The sequence below is a fragment of the Bufo gargarizans genome, chromosome 3 (genome assembly GCF_014858855.1).
Source record: "Bufo gargarizans isolate SCDJY-AF-19 chromosome 3, ASM1485885v1, whole genome shotgun sequence".
Taxonomy (NCBI): Eukaryota; Metazoa; Chordata; class Amphibia; order Anura; family Bufonidae; genus Bufo; species Bufo gargarizans.
Window position 1 is genome coordinate 66,204,572 of NC_058082.1, and position 25,805 is coordinate 66,230,376.

Sequence of the window (25,805 nt, forward strand, 5' to 3'; positions counted from 1 at the left end):
TATTTACTGAAGCAGTGTGAAGGACGACAGATCTGGATCTGTATGACCTACCGTGGCTGGGAAACACTGGCACGTGGCACTTACTTTACCAGCCACACCAGTATTGGTGTAAACTTCATTACGTTTCTAAACTTGTCTATACCTCAGTGAAAAAGAGAGCTGTTAGTAATTGGTCTTCCTTTAGCAATGAAATCCTCAACTAATGCACACTAAGGTTATGAGGTTGTCAGGGGCTGGATATAGTGTATCCTGCTAGCTCAAGACTCCACATAACACTATATAATGTTATACAGGCTAATCTCACTGGACTTTAATAATAGACTGATATTTCCTCTTCTGCAGAGATCACTTTTCAGCAGTCATCTCATTATGACCACAGGCAAGATTACAATGACAACACCTCTGTATAGATAATACAGGATCCACTATTCACTACATATGATGGTCGCAGCTCACCTCCTCCCCCTCCCTGCATAATGACCTCCTCTGCACAGATCATAGAGCATTGAACATTTCCTGCCCATTGTGCCTGTGGCCCATGTGGCAGCTGTAACAGCAGCTCAGGCAAGATACCACCCGCAAAATCTGGCATAAAAATACAATTAATAATTAGATTAGAATATGTATCTTTATCTGGTCTTAATTGGTTAAAAATATATTGTGGATATATTCCTTTTAAACCCTTCCCAAACCCTGCTGTAAATATACTGCATGGCCGGTAGCAGGTTTGCACACCATGCTGTACATCTACAGCACAGTGAGGCCGCCTGCTGAGTTGCGGAGCCCTGGCCATTAGCAGAAGATGTCAGCTGTAAGGTACAACTTATACCCCGCTGCAACACCTGCAGTCGGCAGTAAAACTGATAGCAGGTGCTTAACCACTTAGATACCACTGTAAATAGTGGCCTTGGCACCTAAGTGGTTGACAAAGGGAGGGAGCTAATGTTGTAACCTGTCAGGCCCTTTACAATACAACTGCATGATACCATTTAGTTATGGCACCTGGAGGCCTAACTATGCTTCTGGGTATGCCAGCTACTTAAGGCTCCATTCACACGTCTGCAGAATGTGTCCGCATCCGTTCTGCAATTTTGCGGAACGGGTGCGGACCCATTCATTCTCTATGGGGACGGAATGGATGCGGACAGCACACAGTTTGCTGTCTGCATCCGCAATTGCGGAGCGCGGCCCTGATCTTTGGGTCCGCAGCTCTGCAAAAAGATAGAACATGTCCTTTTCTTGTCTGCAGATTGCGGACAAGAATAGGCATTTCTATGGGGGTGCCGGGCTGGTGTGTTGCAGACCCGCAATTTGCGGGGCCGCAACACATCACGGACGTGTGAATGGAGCCTAAGGCTACTTTCACACTTGCGCTTGATCGGATCCGTTCTGAACGGATCCGATCATATTAATGCAGACGGAGGCTCCGTTCAGTACGGATCCGTCTGCATTAATAACTTAAAAAAATTTCGCAAGTGCGCAAGTAGCCTGCGCGGATCCGTTCAGACTTTCAATGTAAAGTCAATGGGGGACGGATCCGCTTGAAGATTGAGCCATATGGTGACATCTTCAAGCGGATCCGCACGCCTCCGCACGGCCAGGCGGACACCCGAACGCTGCAAGCAGCGTTCAGCTGTCCTCCTGTCCGTGCGGAGGCGAGCGGAGCGGAGGCTGAACGCCGCCAGACTGATGCAGTCTGAGCGGATCCGCATCCATTCAGACTGCATCAGGGCTGGACGGAGGCGTTCGGGTCCGCTCGGGAGCTCCTTCAAACGGAGCTCACGAGCGGACCGACGAACGCTAGTGTGAAAGTAGCCTTAGTCAAACCCTGCATCTGGTAAGGCCTAATATGCAGTCATTGTAAAGCTGACAGGTATACTACATTGCAATACAGAAGTATTGCAGTGTATTATACCAGTGATCCAAGTATTGTACATCTATTAGTGGGACTAAATTGAATAAACTACAAATAATGGGTCTCCACGTCTGTAACAACTCAAATGAAAATGGTCATGTTTGTTTTCCTGCACAGTGTAATCCAAAATTAAAAATAATTCCAGAATTGCTGTGTTTTAGACACCTTCAAAAAAAGGAACCAAAAGCCATTCAAATGTCATGCTTTCCCCTATATGGCCCTAATAAAAACTACAGCCCATCTGCAGTAGCAAGTCCTCACATAGCTACGTAAAGGCTCTTTCACACGAGCAGATGCAGGTAATCCGCTGCGTGAAAGACAGCCAAGCCGCTCTCCGGACAGCAGAGACACGGAGCAGTAACATGACTGATAATGCTCCGTGCCTCTCTGTGATCTCTTTACTACGAAATCACAGTGACAACTTTATCTCACTGATTTTGTAGTAAAAAGATCACAGAGAGGCACAGAGCATTATCAACCATGTTACTGCTCTGTGTCTCTGCTGTCCGGAGCGGGGCTTGGCAGTCTTTCACACAGCAGATTACCCGCTGTCACGGCTGAGGATGGGGGAAACCCTCAGCCATGTGATGCCAGATGCTGTTATGGCTGGTCGGCCAGGAGAACAGGATAGGGAGCAGATCACCTCCTCAAGCATCCCTAACCTGACCCTAACTCCTACCTGCATAGGCCAACCTTTAAGGTAGGAGGACCCATGCGCAGGAACCTCGGAGCCCTGACTTACCCTCCGCAGATCCCTGAGCTAGGAGCTGGGTCAGACGACCTACTCCTCCTAGGCACGGAGGAGCAGGAGTCTCCATGGCCACGCTGCTGGGAAAAGGGGAACACAAACAGCTTTACGGGAATGGCAGGCGAACGAGAAGTTCCACCAACCTGCCACAGCCTTGCTGACTGGATCCCTGAGCAATCAGGAATCCAGAACCGTAAGCTGCACCAAAACACATAGGAAGGTCCCAACAGAACATAACATAGACATCACATAAAACATAAAGTGACATTCATAAGGACAATATCTTTATGACCACAGGGGTGGCTCTCACTGGCAGGTAATGTGCACAGGAGGCTGCTCCAGCCAAGCATGACTGAAGCAACCTACTGAGCCATGCCAAACACCAAGGCTATATAGGCCAAGAAGCCACACCCCACAGTCGGACACACCCAGTGACATCACACACACACTGGGAAGGGAGTTAACCCTTCCAGCACCTGAGAAGGGAAACACCACTTAAAGGAAAAGTGTCCAACACAACAAACACACTGTGGTTGTTACCGCTGGCAACGACATGGGTGGCAACCGTGTCCTGGGAGTCAGCCCAAAGGCTGGGACACTGCCACCACATGTACACATCACCAAACGTTGCCACGGGCAACCACAGTGCAGGAAAAGTGTCAGTGCACACCAGAACACAAAGTGCACACCAGACATACAAACGTGCATACACACACGCACACAACTCCAAGGGAACAGCACACATCACTGTTGTCCGCGGCAACCGCACTTGAGGCAAACAACATCATGCCTCAAGCTGCGGTTGAAACAACTACCCAAACCGCGGGCAACTGTATGCGGCTCCCAAGGAGTCACGGCCATAACCGTGGCCGTGACACCCGCACGGCATCCGCTCGTGTGAAAAAAGCCCTTATAGGAAAATAAAAAGTTATGGCTTTTGTTAGTTAGAATTTTGTAACACCAAAGACTGTTATGGGCAAATGTAATAAAATAAAAAAAATACAATATACTGTACATTTGGTATTGCTGTGATCGTATAAACTTGCAGAATAAAGTGTCATCATGGTCTATGAACCCCATAAAAAACAGAAAAAGTTGATAGACTTTCTGGCCCTGATTTATCATGCCTTCACTCCAGGATTCTGGCTTCAAAAAGTCGCTAACTAGGATTTTTGCGACTTTTTACCACTCCAGTTTTGTGGGTGTGATTAGCTATGTTAATGAGTTTCACTCCAGATTTTTCATTGAGACTTTAAAAAAAAAAGTCCCAATCTCACTCCAGTAATCCTAGTAAAAGTCCTAATCTCACTCTAAGGTTTAAGAATAAGACAAATTTATGAAACATGTGACATTTGATAAATGTAATATTTACAGATGATCCTATGGACCCAGGAGGTCAAAGGTACGATTTCAATAGTCATAGACTATAATTCCTGTTTCTGGCCTTTTCTCTAGTTTTTTTCACTAAAATATAACTTTTATTTTTCTTTTAATAAACAATATAGCCACAAAAAAAGAAAATATAGATTTAAAACTCGATATGAAGGGCAATTTGTTAGGGGGCTATAGGCTTAATAACCCACTGCTCATCTATGAGTGAGCTGAGATCTAGGTTATCTCTTGCAAGAGATTGCGAAGTGCGTGTCTGTAATGTCAGCCGACATCAGACACCTTGCAGTTATCGCTTTTGGGGTTAATGCCCTACCTAGAGTGCTTTATTAGACCGAGTGCAATATGTATCTGGCACTCACGGCGGCTCCTACCGCCAACACTTTTACCTATTAGCTGACCCTATAGTGTACGTAACAGCAGCTCAGGCAAGATACCACCCGCAAAATCTGGCATAAAAATACAATTAATAATTAGATTAGAATATGTATCTTTATCTGGTCTTAATTGGTTAAAAATATATTGTGGATATATTCCTTTTAAACCCTTCCCAAATCCTGCTGTAAATATACTGCATGGCCGGTAGCAGGTTTGCACACCATGCTGTACATCTACAGCACAGTGAGGCCGCCTGCTGAGTTGCGGAGCCCTGGCCATTAGCAGAAGATGTCAGCTGTAAGGTACAACTTATACCCCGCTGCAACACCTGCAGTCGGCAGTAAAACTGATAGCAGGTGCTTAACCACTTAGATACCACTGTAAATAGTGGCCTTGGCACCTAAGTGGTTGACAAAGGGAGGGAGCTAATGTTGTAACCTGTCAGGCCCTTTACAATACAACTGCATGATACCATTTAGTTATGGCACCTGGAGGCCTAACTATGCTTCTGGGTATGCCAGCTACTTAAGGCTCCATTCACACGTCTGCAGAATGTGTCCGCATCCGTTCTGCAATTTTGCGGAACGGGTGCAGACCCATTCATTCTCTATGGGGACGGAATGGATGCGGACAGCACACAGTTTGCTGTCTGCATCCGCAATTGCGGAGCGCGGCCCTGATCTTTGGGTCCGCAGCTCTGCAAAAAGATAGAACATGTCCTTTTCTTGTCTGCAGATTGCGGACAAGAATAGGCATTTCTATGGGGGTGCCGGGCTGGTGTGTTGCAGACCCGCAATTTGCGGGGCCGCAACACATCACGGACGTGTGAATGGAGCCTAAGGCTACTTTCACACTTGCGCTTGATCGGATCCGTTCTGAACGGATCCGATCATATTAATGCAGACGGAGGCTCCGTTCAGTACGGATCCGTCTGCATTAATAACTTAAAAAAATTTCGCAAGTGCGCAAGTAGCCTGCGCGGATCCGTTCAGACTTTCAATGTAAAGTCAATGGGGGACGGATCCGCTTGAAGATTGAGCCATATGGTGACATCTTCAAGCGGATCCGCACGCCTCCGCACGGCCAGGCGGACACCCGAACGCTGCAAGCAGCGTTCAGCTGTCCTCCTGTCCGTGCGGAGGCGAGCGGAGCGGAGGCTGAACGCCGCCAGACTGATGCAGTCTGAGCGGATCCGCATCCATTCAGACTGCATCAGGGCTGGACGGAGGCGTTCGGGTCCGCTCGGGAGCTCCTTCAAACGGAGCTCACGAGCGGACCGACGAACGCTAGTGTGAAAGTAGCCTTAGTCAAACCCTGCATCTGGTAAGGCCTAATATGCAGTCATTGTAAAGCTGACAGGTATACTACATTGCAATACAGAAGTATTGCAGTGTATTATACCAGTGATCCAAGTATTGTACATCTATTAGTGGGACTAAATTGAATAAACTACAAATAATGGGTCTCCACGTCTGTAACAACTCAAATGAAAATGGTCATGTTTGTTTTCCTGCACAGTGTAATCCAAAATTAAAAATAATTCCAGAATTGCTGTGTTTTAGACACCTTCAAAAAAAGGAACCAAAAGCCATTCAAATGTCATGCTTTCCCCTATATGGCCCTAATAAAAACTACAGCCCATCTGCAGTAGCAAGTCCTCACATAGCTACGTAAAGGCTCTTTCACACGAGCAGATGCAGGTAATCCGCTGCGTGAAAGACAGCCAAGCCGCTCTCCGGACAGCAGAGACACGGAGCAGTAACATGACTGATAATGCTCCGTGCCTCTCTGTGATCTCTTTACTACGAAATCACAGTGACAACTTTATCTCACTGATTTTGTAGTAAAAAGATCACAGAGAGGCACAGAGCATTATCAACCATGTTACTGCTCTGTGTCTCTGCTGTCCGGAGCGGGGCTTGGCAGTCTTTCACACAGCAGATTACCCGCTGTCACGGCTGAGGATGGGGGAAACCCTCAGCCATGTGATGCCAGATGCTGTTATGGCTGGTCGGCCAGGAGAACAGGATAGGGAGCAGATCACCTCCTCAAGCATCCCTAACCTGACCCTAACTCCTACCTGCATAGGCCAACCTTTAAGGTAGGAGGACCCATGCGCAGGAACCTCGGAGCCCTGACTTACCCTCCGCAGATCCCTGAGCTAGGAGCTGGGTCAGACGACCTACTCCTCCTAGGCACGGAGGAGCAGGAGTCTCCATGGCCACGCTGCTGGGAAAAGGGGAACACAAACAGCTTTACGGGAATGGCAGGCGAACGAGAAGTTCCACCAACCTGCCACAGCCTTGCTGACTGGATCCCTGAGCAATCAGGAATCCAGAACCGTAAGCTGCACCAAAACACATAGGAAGGTCCCAACAGAACATAACATAGACATCACATAAAACATAAAGTGACATTCATAAGGACAATATCTTTATGACCACAGGGGTGGCTCTCACTGGCAGGTAATGTGCACAGGAGGCTGCTCCAGCCAAGCATGACTGAAGCAACCTACTGAGCCATGCCAAACACCAAGGCTATATAGGCCAAGAAGCCACACCCCACAGTCGGACACACCCAGTGACATCACACACACACTGGGAAGGGAGTTAACCCTTCCAGCACCTGAGAAGGGAAACACCACTTAAAGGAAAAGTGTCCAACACAACAAACACACTGTGGTTGTTACCGCTGGCAACGACATGGGTGGCAACCGTGTCCTGGGAGTCAGCCCAAAGGCTGGGACACTGCCACCACATGTACACATCACCAAACGTTGCCACGGGCAACCACAGTGCAGGAAAAGTGTCAGTGCACACCAGAACACAAAGTGCACACCAGACATACAAACGTGCATACACACACGCACACAACTCCAAGGGAACAGCACACATCACTGTTGTCCGCGGCAACCGCACTTGAGGCAAACAACATCATGCCTCAAGCTGCGGTTGAAACAACTACCCAAACCGCGGGCAACTGTATGCGGCTCCCAAGGAGTCACGGCCATAACCGTGGCCGTGACACCCGCACGGCATCCGCTCGTGTGAAAAAAGCCCTTATAGGAAAAGAAAAAGTTATGGCTTTTGTTAGTTAGAATTTTGTAACACCAAAGACTGTTATGGGCAAATGTAATAAAATAAAAAAAATACAATATACTGTACATTTGGTATTGCTGTGATCGTATAAACTTGCAGAATAAAGTGTCATCATGGTCTATGAACCCCATAAAAAACAGAAAAAGTTGATAGACTTTCTGGCCCTGATTTATCATGCCTTCACTCCAGGATTCTGGCTTCAAAAAGTCGCTAACTAGGATTTTTGCGACTTTTTACCACTCCAGTTTTGTGGGTGTGATTAGCTATGTTAATGAGTTTCACTCCAGATTTTTCATTGAGACTTTAAAAAAAAAAGTCCCAATCTCACTCCAGTAATCCTAGTAAAAGTCCTAATCTCACTCTAAGGTTTAAGAATAAGACAAATTTATGAAACATGTGACATTTGATAAATGTAATATTTACAGATGATCCTATGGACCCAGGAGGTCAAAGGTACGATTTCAATAGTCATAGACTATAATTCCTGTTTCTGGCCTTTTCTCTAGTTTTTTTCACTAAAATATAACTTTTATTTTTCTTTTAATAAACAATATAGCCACAAAAAAAGAAAATATAGATTTAAAACTCGATATGAAGGGCAATTTGTTAGGGGGCTATAGGCTTAATAACCCACTGCTCATCTATGAGTGAGCTGAGATCTAGGTTATCTCTTGCAAGAGATTGCGAAGTGCGTGTCTGTAATGTCAGCCGACATCAGACACCTTGCAGTTATCGCTTTTGGGGTTAATGCCCTACCTAGAGTGCTTTATTAGACCGAGTGCAATATGTATCTGGCACTCACGGCGGCTCCTACCGCCAACACTTTTACCTATTAGCTGACCCTATAGTGTACGTATCCATGCGGCGTCTGCAGATCGCCGTTCAGTAATCATTCTTTTGCCCTATCATATCCATTAAAAACTATTGGTGCAACTCCCCCCCCCCCCACAGGGGGAGCTGCACCAATAATTTTTAATGGATATGATAGGGCAAAAGAATGATTACTGAACGGCGATCTGCAGACGCCGCATGGATACGTACACTATAGGGTCAGCTAATAGGTAAAAGTGTTGGCGGTAGGAGCCGCCGTGAGTGCCAGATACATATTGCAAACATGGGCCAAAAAAGGCTAACATGGGCCAAAAAAACAAAATTTAAGTTTATGTGGGCGCATCAAAAAAAAAAATTTTTTTTTTTTACAATATAATGCAGACGGATCTGTTCTGAACGGATCCACCGTCTGCATTATATGAGCGGATCCGCTCTGAACGCAAGTGTGAAAGTAGCCTTAGGGGCGAGAACCTGGGATCTTTCATCCCTTGTCCTATTCAGCTCTATCAGGGTGAATAGGACTTCACACTGTCCCTGCTGCTCTGTGCCTTGTGCACACAGCATCAGGGATGTTACCATGGCAACCAGGGCTTCTGTAGCGTCCTGGCTGCTATGGTAACTGATCGGTGCCCCAGGCTTACACAGCTGGGGCTCCGATCAGAAGCTGCCACTGCACCACCAATGAGGGGGAGGGGAGAGGTCCCTGTGGCCACTGCCACCAATGATTTTAATACTGGGGGGGTTGAGAGGGGCTGGCGCACTGTGCCACCAATGATTTTAATGGGATGGGGGGTTGAGGGGGGGGGCACACTGCACCACCAATGATAAACTACCCCTTTATACAGGAGGCTGGTACTGGCAGATCAGCAGTTAACCCCTCAGGTGCGGCACCTAAGGGGTTAACTGCCTCTGATCGCAGCTCCCTGTCAGCGGCAGGGTGCCGGCAATACGATTCTGCTGCCGGCACCCGCCTCCTGTATTGTGTTAAAGACTGACTTTCACTATCAGGCCACACAGAGCGGTGCCCAGCGATGTCTCAGCACTCACCATTAGTCCTGGGCGCCGCTCCGTTCGCCCGCAGTGCTCCATTACTGTCTCCTCTCCTGCTCCACATGCTGCTGATTACTATCGGAGCGATGGGAGGAGACATCAGCTTCACTAGTGGGCGTTCCTTCTTCCTGGCTGTAGTGCTGTCCAATCGCAGCGCAGGGAGAAGGAACGCCCACTAGTGAAGCCGATGTCTCCTCCCATCGCTCCGATAGTAATCAGCAGCATGTGGAGCAGGAGAGGAGACAGTAATGGGGCACTGCGGGCGAACGGAGCGGCGCCCAGGACTAATGGTGAGGGCTGAGACATCGCTGGGCGCCGCTCTGTGTGGGAAATGGGAATAGTCCTATCATTGGTGGCGCAGTGCGCCCGCCCCTCCCCCCCCCCTCTCCTCTCACTGGTGGCAGCGGCAGCAGCACAGGGGGAGGGAGGACAGCTTCCTTCTCCCTGTGCTGCTGAGAGAACATGAGCGCGCCGATAGCAGCGCGCTCATGTTCAGAGATACTAGACTGCCGGGCCGCAAAGATATTCATTGCGAGCCGCATGCGGCCCGCGGGCCGCATGTTTGACACCCATGCTGTACATGATAAAGGCCTCTTGCTGAAGAGAGACAACCCCTTTAAGGAACCATGCCATGCACATGACCTTATTTATTCATTCACAAGCTGTCTGAATTTTAGTGCACATGGCACACTGATTTCTGTGGGGCCGTGCACACATCAGTGGTTTTTCTGTTTGGATCTGTTTGTCCTACATTATGGAACATGTCCTATTCTTTGATAGTGCCGGTGTAAATTGCCCTTTCTGTTGATGGGCCTGAGAAAATATGGAAGGTATGCATATTTTCTGCTAGATGAAATAAAGACCTGAGTGTATGAGGCCTTAAAAAATGACTTTTAATTGCTTCAAAAAAAGAATGGATTAAATTCCAAAATCTGCAAACAATTTTCAATTTTTTTTATTTCACCTACATTTTGGGTTAATTTCTTTGAAGCAGGTAAACAGGTTAACAAACTTCTTAAATGCTGTTTTGAATGGTTTGAGGGGTGCAGTTTAAAAAATGGGGCGATAATGAGAGGTTCCTAGTATATAGGCCCTTCAAAGCTGCTTCAGAACCTTATTGTTCCCTACAAGTTTTTTTAATTTTCCTGAAAATGTGAAACACTTCTGCTAAAAGTATAAGCCTTCTAACATCCCCAGAAATTTTAAGTATGTTTAAAAAAATATGCCAATATAAAGCAGACATATGGTACATGTTAAATACTAAATATTTTGTGATTTATGATTATCTGTCTTAAGAGCATAGGAAAGAAAAATTTTTGGAGATTTTTACAAATTTCATATATATTTTTTTTATAACAAACTAGAATAAATCAACATAAATTTACCGCTAATATAAAGTAAAATGTGTCATGAAAAAACATCTGAATCTCTTGGATAGCTAAAAGCATTCCAAGGATATTTACACATAAAATGACACGTTGGATTTGAAAAATGGGGCTGTGCAAATGAAAGGGATTGGGAACTATATTTCTGCTGTTTGCTACCATATACGTATATCATGTCTTCTTTTTAAGCAAATCTTCTATGCTCACCACATAGAGGTCCTGTCTAAAAGATGGGCGCTGATGGGTGGTCAGACGTATTACTCAGTCATTCTAACAAACCGCACTTGTGCTAAACTCCCAACAGTGCAAGTGAAGATGGCAGCTGTAGTGTACTGGAATGGAGGAGACTGAGGGATTTGCTTGGTCACATGATCTTCCATAAGCGGCCATTTTCTGGACAGAACCTTTTTGTGGACAGCTTGAAACATATTGAAGAATATCTTAGGAAAAATAAAAAATGGTGCACAAAGGCTAAATTATTCAGTGTCATATAGTCTGGTTACAAACACATTCATCAACAGTAGCCAGAAAGTGGCCATCCCCTTTAACCCCTTCCTGACACATGGCGTAATAGTACGTCATGACTGCAGGTGACTTGCCGCATTTTTACGTACTATTACATCATGGTGATCCGGCGGGCAGGGGCCCTGTAAAAGCTGATGCTGGCGGATCAACCCCTTCTATGCCACGGTCAGCGCTGACCGCGGCCTAGAACGCATTTGCGGCAGGTGAGGGAGCCCATCGGCTGCCCGATGCTTTGCAAGGCATCGGGACCTGCCTTCTACGGAGGCCGAGAAGATCCAGCCCAAGACCAGTTCTCCTAGGCAACCTGTTAGTGTATTAATCAGTGTAATACACTTACAGACAATGCATTACAATACAGATAAAGAAAAAAGTTTCAAGTTAAAAAAAAAACGCCCCTGTCCCATGATTTTATAATAAAAAATATAAAAAACACACATATTAGGTATTGCCGCGTCCGTAACGACTAGCTCTATAAATATATCGCATGATCCACCCCATCTGATAAACACCCTGAGAAAAAAATAGCTATTTTTGTCACCTTACATCACAAAAAGTGCAACACCAAGCGATTAAAAAGGTGTATTGCCCCAAAATGGTGCCAATAAAACAGTCACCTCATTCCACAAAAAACGAGCCCCCACATAAGACAATCACCAAAAAAAAAAAAAAAAAAAAATATATATATATATATATATATATATATATATACAGGTCCTTCTCAAAAAATTAGCATATTGTGATAAAGTTCATTATTTTCTGTAATGTACTGATAAACATTAGACTTTCATATATTTTAGATTCATTATACACCAACTGAAGTAGTTCAAGCCTTTTATTGTTTTAATATTGATGATTTTGGCATACAGCTCATGAAAACCCAAATTTCCTATCTAAAAAAATTTGCATATTTCATCCGACCAATAAAAGAAAAGTGTTTTTAATACAAAAAAAGTCAACCTTCAAATAATTATGTTCAGTTATGCACTCAATACTTGGTTGGGAATCCTTTTGCAGAAATGACTGCTTCAATGCGGCGTGGCATGGAGGCAATCAGCCTGTGGCACTGCTGAGGGGTTATGGAGGCCCAGGATGCTTCGATAGCGGCCTTAAGCTCATCCAGAGTGTTGGGTCTTGCGTCTCTCAACTTTCTCTTCCCAATATCCCACAGATTCTCTATGGGGTTCAGGTCAGGAGAGTTGGCAGGCCAATTGAGCCCAGTAATACCATGGTCAGTAAACCATTTACCTGTGGTTTTGGCACTGTGAGCAGGTGCCAGGTCGTGCTGAAAAATGAAATCTTCATCTCCATAAAGCTTTTCAGCAGATGGAAGCATGAAGTGCTCCAAAATCTCCTGATAGCTAGCTGCATTGACCCTGCCCTTGATAAAACACAGTGGACCAACACCAGCAGCTGACATGGCACCCCAGACCATCACTGACTGTGGGTACTTGACACTGGACTTCAGGCATTTTGGCATTTCCCTCTCCCCAGTCTTCCTCCAGACTCTGGCACCTTGATTTCCGAATGACATGCAACAGTCCAGTGCTGCTTCTCTGTAGCCCAGGTCAGGCGCTTCTGCCGCTGTTTCTGGTTCAAAAGTGGCTTGACCTGGGGAATGCGGCACCTGTAGCCCATTTCCTGCACACGCCTGTACACGGTGGCTCTGGATGTTTCTACTCCAGACTCAGTCCACTGCTTCCGCAGGTCCCCCAAGTTCTGGAATCGGTCCTTCTCCACAATCTTCCTCAGGGTCCGGTCACCTCTTCTCGTTGTGCAGCGTTTTCTTCCACACTTTTTCCTTCCCACAGACTTCCCACTGAGGTGCCTTGATAAAGCACTCTGGGAACAGCCTATTCGTTCAGAAATTTCTTTCTGTGTCTTACCCTCTTGCTTGAGGGTGTCAATGATGGCCTTCTGGACAGCAGTCAGGTCGGCAGTCTTACCCATGATTGCGGTTTTGAGTAATGAACCAGGCTGGGAGTTTTTAAAAGCCTCAGGAATCTTTTGCAGGTGTTTAGAGTTAATTAGTTGATTCAGATGATTAGGTTAATAGCTCGTTTAGAGAACCTTTTCATGATATGCTAATTTTTTTAGATAGGAATTTTGGGTTTTCATGAGCTGTATGCCAAAATCATCAATATTAAAACAATAAAAGGCTTGAACTACTTCAGTTGGTGTGTAATGAATCTAAAATATATGAAAGTCTAATGTTTATCAGTTCATTACAGAAAATAATGAACTTTATCACAATATGCTAATTTTTTGAGAAGGACCTGTATATCTCAGAATATGGAGACACTAACATTTTTTTGTTAGTTTGTTTAAAAAATGCTATTATTGTGTTAAAGTGAAATAAATAAATAAAAAGTAGACATATTAGGTATCGCCACATCCGTAACAACCAGCTGTATAAAAATATCACATAACCGAACCCCTCAGGTGAACACCATAAAAAATAAAAACAGTGCCCCAAAAAAAAAAATTTTCACCTTACATCACAAAAATTGCAACACCAAGCGATCAAAAAGGCGTATGCCCCCCAAAATGGTACAAATCAAACTGTCACCTCATCCCGCAAAAAATGAGACCCTACCTAAGACAATTGCCCAAAAAAATATGACTCTAAGACTATGTAGACACTAAAATAGGATTTTTTTTGTTTAAAAAATGCTATTATGATGTAAAAAATAAATAAAAAAAAGTATACATATTAGGTATTGCCACGTCCGTAACTACCTGCTCTATAAAAATATCACATGACCTAACCCCTCAGGTGAACGGTGTAAAAATAACTAAATAAAAATTGTGCCAAAACAACTTTGCCAAAACAACTTTTACATAAAGTGGAATAATGAATTATCAAAAAAATCATATGTACCCAAAAATGGTACAAATAAAAACATCAACTCTTCCAGCAATAAACGATCCCGGCAGAAAAATATTAAAAATATGGCATTCAGAAAATGGAGACACAAAAACATATTTGTTTTTCAAAAATGTTTATTATGTAAAACTGAATAAATAATATAACAAAAAAAAAGACAGGTGCACTCTGCGGTCTTACTAAGCCCTCAAACTGGTGTTAAAATTGAGAGATTAGCCAACATGTTCTACGTGAGGACATGTCTGAGCCCGAGCGCCGCGCCAAGGTTTCTCAAGTAGCTCGGGACCTAACGCTAAACCTACCTGGGCTGTATGGGCAATACCAGGAGCCAGTGGGCGAATTACAAGAGCGCAAGGTCCGACTCAAAGCAATCTCCCAGTATATGGGGTTGAGCACTTTCTGCTTTTTAATACCACACCAATTTGTAGTTTGTATGTAAAACTGAAACAAACAAAGTAGACATATTTGATATCATCTTGTCTGTAACAACCTACTCTATAAAGCTAGCACATGATCTAACTTGTCAGATGAACATTGTAAGAAACAAAAAATAAAAACTGTGCCAGAACAGCCATGTTTTGGTTACCTTGCCTCACAAAAAATGTAATATAGAGAGATTAAAAATCATATGTACCCCAAAATATTACCAATAAAACTGTCACCTTATCCCGTAGTTTCCAAAATAGGGTCACTTTTTGGAAGTTTCTACTGTAGGGGGGCTTCAAATGGGACATGGTGTCTAAAAACCAGTCCAGCAAAATCTGCCTTCCAAAAACCATACTGCACTCCTTTTCTTCTGCGCCCTGCCGTGTGCCCTTACAGCAGTTTGCCACCACATATGGGGTCTTTCTGTAAACCGCAGAATCAGGGTAATAAATATTGAGTTTTCTTTGGCTGTTAACTCTTGATGTGTTAATGTAAAAATGGATTAAAATGGAAAATCTGCCAAAAAAGTGAAATTCTGAAATTTAATCTCCATTTTCCTTTAATTCTTGTGGAATACCTAAAGGGCTAAAAAAGTTTGTAAAATCAGTTTTGAATAACTTAAGGGGTGTAGTTTCTACAATGGGGTCATTTATGGGGAGTTTCTACTATGTAAGCCCACAAAGTGACTTCAGACCTGAGCTGGTCCTTTTAAAAAGTGGATTATGGAAATTTTCTTAAAAATTTTAATTGCTGTTAAACTTATAAAATTACATTTACAAAATGATGCCAACATAGAGTAGACATATGGGGAATGTTAAGTAATAAATATTTTATGAAGTATCACTTTCTGTTTTAAAAGCAGAGAAATTGAAGTTTTGAAAATTGCAAGTTTTTTTTAGATGTTTGTTAAATTTGGGATTTTTTCTTAAATATTTTAATTTCACACTTGCGCTTGATCGGATCCGTTCTGAACGGATCCGATCATATTAATGCAGACGGAGGCTCCGTTCAGTACGGATCCGTCTGCATTAATAACTTAGAAAAATTTCTAAGTCTGAAAGTAGCCTGAGCGGATCCGTTCAGACTTTCAGTGTAAAGTCAATGGGGGACGGATCCGCTTGAAGATTGAGCCATATGGTGTCATCTTCAAGCGGATCCGTTCCCATTGACTTACATTGTAAGTCTGAACGGATCCGCTCGCCTCCGCACGGCCAGGCGGACGGAGCGGAGGCTGAACGCCGCCAGACTGATGCAGTCTGAGCGGATCCGCTCCATTCAGACTGCATCAGGGGTGGACGGAGGCATTCGGGTCCGCTCGTGAGCTCCTTCAAACGGAGCTCACGAGCGGACCGACGAACGCAAGTGTGAAAGTAGCCTAAAGGTGAAATATATTGACTCAAATTTAAGACTATCATGAGGTACAATGTGCCATGAGAAAACATTCTCAGAATGGCTTGGATAAGTAAGTATTCAAAAGTTATTACCACATAAAGTGACATGTCAGATTTGCCAAAAATGGCCTTGGCAGTAGGGGGAAAACTGGCCCGGGGTAGATGGGGTTGAGGCCAAACTGGTTGCATCCTTAAAAGCTATGTACACCTTCGGAGGCAACTTTTGTTTATAATTGCATTTTACTAATTTTTGGCTAAACATCATATTTTCAATTGGCCTTTATTAGCAATACTGAGCCATTTTGCCACAATGGGTTAACAGTTTTTCTAACTGTGTGACTTTCACTTTTACCTTGTGCAGTCATCTAATAAACCTTATCTCTAATACTAAGAGATCATAAACACTTATTTAAGCCACATTGTTATCAGTAAGATAAGAACTGAGCTATAATGGGTGTTTATAAGGTCAGTGAGCAGAGATAAGGAGTCTGTCTGCTCCCCAAATGGCGGAAGAAAGATAAAAACCACAAGTTGCTTCTAGAGCTTCTCACCTATGTACACAAAAAAGGATTCCATATTTTTAACAAAAGACCAATTGAAAAACTGATTTTTTTTGCTCAAAATAAGTACAGTGCAATAAAGGTTTACATAGCCTTTATTAGGTTAAAATTAAATTGTAATGAACAAAAAAAGTAGACATTTTATAATTCTTTTAATTAACCAAAATCAAGTTAATGTTTCCACATTTTTCAAGTAGGTGGTTTCTTTCTATATGATTTTATGTCTTTTAGGTTTTTATTTATCTTACTGGGGCCAGTAGGAAAAGCACAACAATACCATGAGATTGGCCGATCGATGGCTACCATAATGACAGATGAGGTATAGTATACGTTAAACCAACATGAGTGACTAAAATATGGTGGGGTGAAGGATCAGGCAATCTTGAATCTGTTACATATGCTATCTAGGTTATTCTCTTTTTTTCACAACACTTTTATTTTATCTTTATTACTGGTATTTTGTACATTTTGAAGAGGGCCTCTCGCCACGGTCCATCTATCCTTTGTATTTAACTATCTACACCCTAGGAAATAAGCAAGGCAGTTTCAATATTTGATACTTTGTGTTATAAGTGCCTCATTACTTCACTGTGAACTTTTACATGTTGTGGAGGTTGCTAAGAAAAGGGTGTAATGATTGGCTTGGACCTCTATCTTTCAATTTCAGCGCAATCTGAACCAATTTCAGTTTCAGCACAACCTGTATTAGGCCCCTTTCAGACGACCGAGTTCCACTCTCTGGACCTGCAGCGTGAGTATGCGGCAGCTCTCGTCCTGACCCCCCAGCACTTTATGATGCTATGTACCCTTAGAGGTCTGAAATGTATTATGTAACACTGTCATAATGCTGTCAGTGTTATACAATACATTCCAGAACTGTAAGGGTTACATAGCTTCATAAATCAATATAATGCTATGTAACCCCGTCAGTGCTGAGAGGTCAGGATGGGAGCCGCATACTCACACTTCAAGTCCAAAATCTGCTCAAAGTAAACATGCTGCCATGTAGGATTGTGCCTTGAAACATAAACCATACCTTTCTTCTAAAAACCTGGTCCGCTAATCCTTTATTGTTATTCAAATAAGGCTACTGGTGCACCGCGAGCAAGGCCCTTTGGTGCACCATAACACCTCCTCTCCTGTTTTATTGACAGCCCCTGAGATTTGAGAGTAGGTAGCGATGACACAGGGGATGCCAGGGGAAGTGAAACCTTGCTTATATTAACATAAAGACTAGTATATCTCAGAATATTAATTCATAGAAATTCATAGAAATTAATGTTGGATGGCCGGTCATGATCATTCTGGTCTCCTTCTCTTTGTGGGCTCCATTCTAGAGACAAGTGCGGGTCCAAGAGGTACGACCTGCGCCTATCAGACATTGGGGGCATATCCTAGCGATATGCTCCCAATGTATGAGATGGGCCAACCCCTTTAAAGAGGACCTGTCACTGCTCCTGACATGCCTGTTTTAATAGCTTCATGCTTTCCCCATGTAATAACAATTCTGGAACATCTGTTCTTATGACTCTATGTGCAGTTTCTTTATTATTTCTACTAGAAGTTATGAATTAATTTCTAGCAGTCTGCAGTAAGGGTACAGAGGGGTGGTAACCAGTTGGGGGCTGTACCTGCACAGTCTGAAAGCACTGATTGGATAGAGTGAGTCTGTGCAGGTACACCCCCCAATTGGTTTCCATCCCTCTGTACCCTTACTGCAGACTGCTAGCAATTCATTCATAACTTTTATAAGGAATAATAAAGGGATGGCAGATCATAGAGCCATAAGAATGGATGCTCCAGAATTGTTATTACATGGGAAATGCATGGAGCTATTAATACAAGCTTGTAAGGAGAGGTGAAAGGTCTTCTTTAAGTTCAAAAAGCCAGACCAGGAAAGGTTCTGTTAAATGTCCACCCCTGTCCTAACCAGTTACTATAATGAACTCCTAATACTTTTAAAGATTTTCCATGATGTTGCTTACAAAGCAAAAGACAGAGGGGACCTGTTAGCTGGGATTGACGAGTTCTTGGATCAAGTAACGGTGCTCCCCCCAGGAGAATGGGACCCATCGATCAGAATTGAGCCACCAAAGAATGTTCCTTCTCAAGTGAGTATCGGATATGAGCCAAATGTTTATTATACGGAAAATTAATTTACTGTAATGTACAGAAAGGGAAAACTTATCTGTCTGAAGCATCACAGCTCTGTAGAGATACACCCAGGCCTCACATTTAAAAGCCTAACTTGAAAATAGTGGGCCCTATTGTAACATTTGTAAAAGGGCCCCATGTGCCATTTATAACACTGCTGTGGTAGAGGGACACAGCCAGATTATTTACCAGGATCTGGCTGTGTCTACACTCCTGATCACATACGCGAGTTGCACTTGATTCTGTTGAATGCTCAGTAACATCTTGGTTTATTGGTTTTGACCACCGTGGAGGAGTTAAAAAAGGTATAAAAACCACTGAAATGGTCAATGAATGCATGAGGAATAATCACACTTTATACATGCCTTTGATTACCTTTACTACATTTTAAAGTGGTTGCATTGATCTTCTGTTTGGACCTGGGTTAGAGTTATGTAGAGCCCCTGGCCATTTTTCATTAATATATGAGCAGGCTATTCACAGAACAGTAAATGGCAGAGCAGTGATTAGTGAGGAGTAATTTACTGAATAATTGCTGAGGCACTGTAAAAGGTTTTGTTACATAATCGTTTTTCAGGAGAAAAGGAAGATGCCGGGAGTCCCCAACGGAAATGTCTGTCATGTGGATCCTGAGCCGGAGCATGAGCACAGTGGGCCTGAACTGCAGCGCACGGGGAGGTCAGTGAATGAGACTTGTAATAATGTGAACAATCAGTGTGACAGAAGCTCCCAGTACTCTAAGGAGGGTCCTGTCATGTGCCGGCTCTGTCCTGAAACGTACAAGATTCTGATTACCTCAGTCTTAGAGAAAGCGAGCTATCATTGGTGCAGTGAGGGAAATTTCTAGGAAATGTGGCATTTATCAGATCATGTATATTCACAATAGAATTTTAAACCCATTTCTATATATGTAACATGATAGGAGGGAGTAGGGGACTTTCTTCTGTCAAAGGGAATCTCTCATCACCTATAACCCCATCAGATGGCCAGAAGTAATGCATAGTGTGACACTGATTCTAAGTCCCATATTTTTCACTTTTTAAGATGCACCTGATTATAAGACGCACCTAGGTTTTAGAGGAATATTTTTCATCAGACCTCAGATCAGACCCCTAAACTCTATTACACCTCAGGACAAACCCTGAATCTATATTGTACCCCCCAAACTTTATCAGACCTGAGATCAGACCCTCAGTTAGACCCCGATCTTTATTAGACCTCAGATCAGACAGAGCTCAGACATCATGTCTTCCCCTCCCCTGCACTCCACCCCACCTATTCAGAATCAGCAGCTGCTGGGATTGGGTAGCTCAGAGAAGATGGGCAGGCCTCAATACTTATTTGCATAACAGGACTGCTGGGCCTGTGCACATCATTAGGAGGACTCATTGGCACTTGCGCGGGGAATGATTTCAGTGGGAGATAGAAGGTTAATTTTACTAAAGTAATTACTTCTTCAGAATCAATTACTTTGAGGTTGTCCTGATTAAAGGTGGCTTTTTGATTCAGATATGAAGAATCTGTAGTGCACTGCTGGAGCTCCAGAGATAAGCAGTCTCCTATTAGTGCACATCAAGTAAAAGCAGCTCCACATTATTCTTTCTTCTAGATAGGATATTGACTTTCCACATAACATACTGTCTGTCTGTACTAATAAGTATACAAAGAGAATGGTTTCTGCAGTGATGGATATTGATCACATAATGAATCATCGTTGTATATCTCTTACCTAATACCATTGCTTTATTAATCTTCTTGCATAAAGCTAGTTTGTGCTACATTTGTGTGCTATATTTTCACATGCATAACATTAATTATTCTCTCCTTTGCACCTTATACACATATTTCGATTTTGTGTAGTCTAAATGGGTTTGGCTTAGGTGGCACAAATATTTTGTATTGTATTTAAAAAAAAATCTTTGAGCAAAATGATGACACTCAATTAGAATTTGTCTAATTCTTTAAAATTAGATTTGTGCCAAATTAGACAAATTGCACAAGACATTTTGATAAATTTACTGCACAAAATAAACACGAACAAATTTACTAAAGTAAACATCCCTTTAATCAGGCATCCATTAAACAGTAATTATTTTAGTCCATCTCATAATCTGGAATCTAACAGGACCTTAAACCTAAAATTGATAATCCAGAATTGTTTGAAAATCTGGAGTGAATCAGATAAAGCAACTCTCTGGCAAAACCGATACCCTGACTGTTTCGAATACCGTCCCCAGGGGCCGTGCATGAGATATAACATAGTGTATATGCTTCTTTGCTGCCTGGATTCATTTTTCCATCACATTATACACTGCTCATATCCAGGGGTTATGACCAACCTGCAATCCAGCATCGGTGGTCGTGCTCGCACACTACCATAGGTGGTGCTGTGACGGGGACCCAATGGCATGGAAGGCAGCATCGGGGCTGCCTTCCGGCGGAGAGCTTGTGAGATCCAGCCCCCTGGATCTCACAGGCAGGAAGCTGTATGAGTAATACACACTGTATTACTCATACAGCCAATGCATTCCAATACAGAAGTATTGGAATGCATTGTAAAGGGTATCAGACAACCAAAAGTTAAAGTCCCAAAGTGGGACAAAAAAGAAAAATTTAAAGTCCCAAAAAATTTAAAGTTTCAAGTTAAAAACAAAAAATAAAAACAACTTCATTTTCCCCAAATAAAGTGAAAAAAAAATAGTAAAAAATAAAAGTAGACATATTAGGTATCGTTGCCTCTGTATCGACCGGCTCTATAAACATATCATATGCCATAACCCCTCAGATGAACACCGTAAAAATAAAAAGATAAAAAGTGTGCTAAATAAACAATTTTTTTGTCACCTTACATCACTAAAAGTAGAACACCAAGCGATCAAAAAGGCGTATGCCCGCCAAAATAGTACCAATCTAACAGTCACCTCATCCCGCAAAAAATTTGCCCCTACCTAAGGCAATCGCCCAAAAATAAATAAACTATGGCTCTCAGACTATGGAGACACTAAAACATGATTTTTTTTTTGTTTCAAAAATGAAATCATTGTGTTAAACTTACATAAATAAATAAAAAGTTGACATATTAGGTATTGCCGCATCCGTCAAAACCTGCTCTATAAAAATATCACATGACCTAACCCCTCAGATGAACACCATAAAAAATAAAAACTGTGTAAAAAAAGCTATTTTTTTCACCTTACATCATAAAAAGTGTAATAGCAAGCAATCAAAAAGTCATACGCACCCCAAAATAGTGCCAATCAAACCATCATCTCATCCTGCAAAAATCATACCCTATCTAAGATAATCTCCCAAAAACTGAAAAAACTATGGCTCTCAGACTATGGAGACACTAAAACATGATAATAGCAAGCGATCAAAAAGTCATATGCACCCTATAATGGTACCAATCAAACAGTTATCTAGTCCCGAAAAAAATGAGCCCCTACACAAAACAGTCGCCCAAAAAATGAATAAAACTACAGCTTTCAGAATGTGGAGACACACAAAAATCTTTTTTTTTTTTTTTTTTAATGCTTTGTTATGTAAAACTGAAACAAACAACCAAAAAAATATTTGGTATTGTCGCGTCTGTGACAACCTGCTCTATAAAAATACCACATGATCTAACCTGTCAGATAAATGTTGTAAATAACAAAATATAAAAACGGTGCCAAAACAGCTATTTCTTGTTACCTTGCCTCACAAAAAGTGTAATATAGAGCAACCAAAAATCATATGTACCCTAATATAGTACCAACAAAACTGCCACCTTATCCCGTTTCCAAAATAAGGTCACTTTTTTGGATTTTCTACTCTAGGGGTGCCATCAGGGGGGCTTCAAATGGGACATGGTGTCAAAAAACCAGTCCAGCAAAATCTGCCTTCCAAAAACCGTATGGCATTCCTTTCCTTCTGCGCAATGCTGTGTGACCGTACAGCAGTTTACGACCACATATGGGGTGTTTCTGTAAACTTCAGAATCAAATAAATATTGAAATAAATATTGAAAAAAATATTTTTATGGAAAATCTGCCCAAAAAGTTAAATTTTGAAATTTTATCTCTATTTTCCATTAATTCTTGAGGAACATCTAGGGATAACAAAGTTTGTAAAATCCGTTTTCAATACCTTGAGGAGTGTAGTTTGTAAAATGGGTTCATTTTTGCGTGGTTTCTATTACGTAAGCCTCACAAAGTGACTTCAGATCTGAACTGGTCCTGAAAAAGTGGGTTTTAGAAATTTTCTGAAAAATTTTAAGATTTGCTTCTAAGCCTTCTAACGTCCCCAAAAAATAAAATGGCATTCACAAAATGATCCAAACATGAAGTAGACATATGGAGAATGTAAAGTAATAACTATTTTTGGAGGTATTACTATCTATTATAAAAGTAGAGAAATTGAAATTTGGAAATTTTGCTAATTTTTCCAATTTTTTTGGTAAATTTGAAATAAAAACTATAAATACATTTATTTATTTTTTTGACTCAATTCTACCACTGTCATGTAGTACAATATGTGATGAAAAAACAATTGCAGAATGGCCTGGATAAGTAAAAGCGTTTTAAAGTTACCACATAAAGTGACACATGTCAGATTTGCTAAAAACGGCCTGGTCCTTAAGGTGAAAAATGTCAGGGTCCTTAAGAGGTTAAAGGGCGAATTCAAGTAGTTACTGAAAGAGACATGTCAGGAGAGGTGACAGCTCCTGTCTAATAAAGATGGGAGTTTAGGGCCTTATTCTCACAGTCAGTGTTTGGTCAGTGATTTTGAGCCAAAACCAAGTGCGGGTCCAAATCACAGAACAGGTGCAGCTCTTTCCCTTCTACCTTATGTCTGTGTAGGATCCACTCCTGGTTTTGGCTCACAATCACTGATGGAAATCACTGACCAAACACTGACTGTGTGAATGAAGCCTTAGTCTGCTTGGGCGCTGGGATTTCCTTCTGCAGTATATATTGATGGTGATGATCTCGTGCCATTGTGATATAAAAACTCTCAAAGTTTTATATTCACAAGCATACTAGTATATTAACAGTTTACTTCTACAGCGTATAAGTGCTATGACTATAACTACAAATGTATATCCATGCAGTGTATTTATTAGGGGTGCACCGAAATGAAAATTCTGGTCCGAAACCGAAAATTCAGGATACCCCTTAACCGAAACCGAAACTGCCTTTTTGCCCAAATACTTTTAAAAGACCCCCCACCCCATAACAGTGCCATCCACAGACCCCCCCACCTCATAACAGTGCCATCCACAGACCCCCACCCACCCCATAACAGTGCCATCCACAGACCCCCACCCACCCCATAACAGTGCCATCCACAGACCCCCCCACCTCATAACAGTGCCATCCACAGACCCCCACCCACCCCATAACAGTGCCATCCACAGACCCCCCCCACCTCATAACAGTGCCATCCACAGACCCCCACCCACCCCATAACAGTGCCATCCACAGACCCCCACCCACCCCATAACAGTGCCATCCACAGACCCCCACCCCATAACAGTGCCATCCACAGCCCCCATTGTACAATTAATAGATTAATAGAAAATAGCGGGGAGGAACTGGGAGGAGGAGCTGGGGGCCGGTGCGTTCACTGTTCTCCGGCCCCCAGCTCCAGTAGTTATAAAATGTTGTACAATTAATAAGCATTCTATTCATGAGGCCCCCTCTGCAGTATTACATTCAATACAGCCACATCATACTCACAGGGCTGTCATCTTAATGCTGGCCGGCCGGGCAGAGGAGCGGCAGCGTCACAACTGACGTCATGTGCCCGGCCTACTTTCTGAATGAAGGAGGCGGCGCTGGAATGTGACGTCAGTCGTGATGCTGCCGCTCGTCTGCCCGGCCGGCCAGCACAGCCCTGTGAGTAGGATGTGGCTGTATTGAATGTAATACTGCAGAGGGGGGCCAAATGAATAGAATGCTTATTAATTGTACAACATTTTATAACTACTGGAGCTGGGGGCCGGAGCACAGTGAACGCACCGGCCCCCAGCTCCTCCCCGCTATTTCCGGCCGATATGTAAAAATATCGGCAGAAACAGATTAGGTGCATTCTCGGCCGATATTTTCGGCCGCCGAAATTTCGGTGCACCCCTAGTATTTATACCAATATACACAGTGAGTATAGAAAGCCCATGTGATCATATCCTCTAGGCCCCGGCAGTGCATCTGGTCAGAGCCATGGGTCATATTGTCAACCAGCGGCTGGCACAGTAACGCCAGCTGTGGAGACAGGATTTCCAGACCCCCCTGGTGATCCGTCTGGCAGTGAAGCACACTCTCTATTATTCATTGCAGGTTGTTTGGCGGTCTGGTGGTGGACATTAAGAGGAAAGCTCCTTGGTACTGGAGTGACTACAGGGACGCGCTGAGCTTGCAGTGTGTGGCTTCTTTCCTCTTCCTATACTGTGCTTGTATGTCTCCGGTCATCACATTTGGGGGCTTGCTTGGAGAAGCTACAGAAGGTCGAATAGTAAGAAAATTACATGTGCCTAATTCTGAGTGGTTCCATCCTCACCTATCTTCACATAGAAAATCTTGCTCATTAGATCAGCAATTTAATTGCCATCCTTTGCCTCTAATCAGGATAATCCCCGTCTCTGGCTTTGGCTGAGCGCTGCCTGTTTTAATGACCAGTTAATGGCTTTACAGTTCCGCTTTTTCCACCGCCTTGATGCCGGTTGTCTGCAATGTACAGATAAATATATATTCCCAATTTACGCTGTTCTGAAACTGTTACATAACAGTCTTAAGGGTGGGCAAATCACTTCAAGACATAAGTGTATTACAATAACTCAATCCCATCTGTGAACGGGCAGCTGCATGTTGTCTCGGAAATCCGATTTGTATTGATGTGTTGTCTTCCATGAGATGTAATTTGAATAAACCGGTATTTGTGCCCCTACAGAGTGCAATAGAATCCCTGTTTGGTGCTTCTATGACAGGAATTGCTTATTCGCTGTTTGCTGGACAACCCCTCACCATTTTGGGGAGTACAGGACCCGTGTTGGTGTTTGAGAAGATTCTTTTCAAGTTTTGCAAGTAAGACCAA

At 43.0% G+C, this 25,805-nt stretch overlaps 1 protein-coding gene across 1 annotated transcript in view; it reads left to right on the top strand.

Annotated features, from left to right (window-relative positions):
* Positions 1-25,805, top strand: part of LOC122931114 (electroneutral sodium bicarbonate exchanger 1) — a 287,005-nt gene that overhangs the window by 197,266 nt on the left and 63,934 nt on the right. The window contains exons 9-13 of the mRNA XM_044285063.1: positions 16,812-16,899; positions 18,545-18,691; positions 19,312-19,412; positions 25,052-25,226; positions 25,662-25,795. Of these exons, the coding sequence (XP_044140998.1) occupies positions 16,812-16,899; positions 18,545-18,691; positions 19,312-19,412; positions 25,052-25,226; positions 25,662-25,795 (645 nt within the window). The remainder of the gene's footprint in view (positions 1-16,811; positions 16,900-18,544; positions 18,692-19,311; positions 19,413-25,051; positions 25,227-25,661; positions 25,796-25,805) is intronic.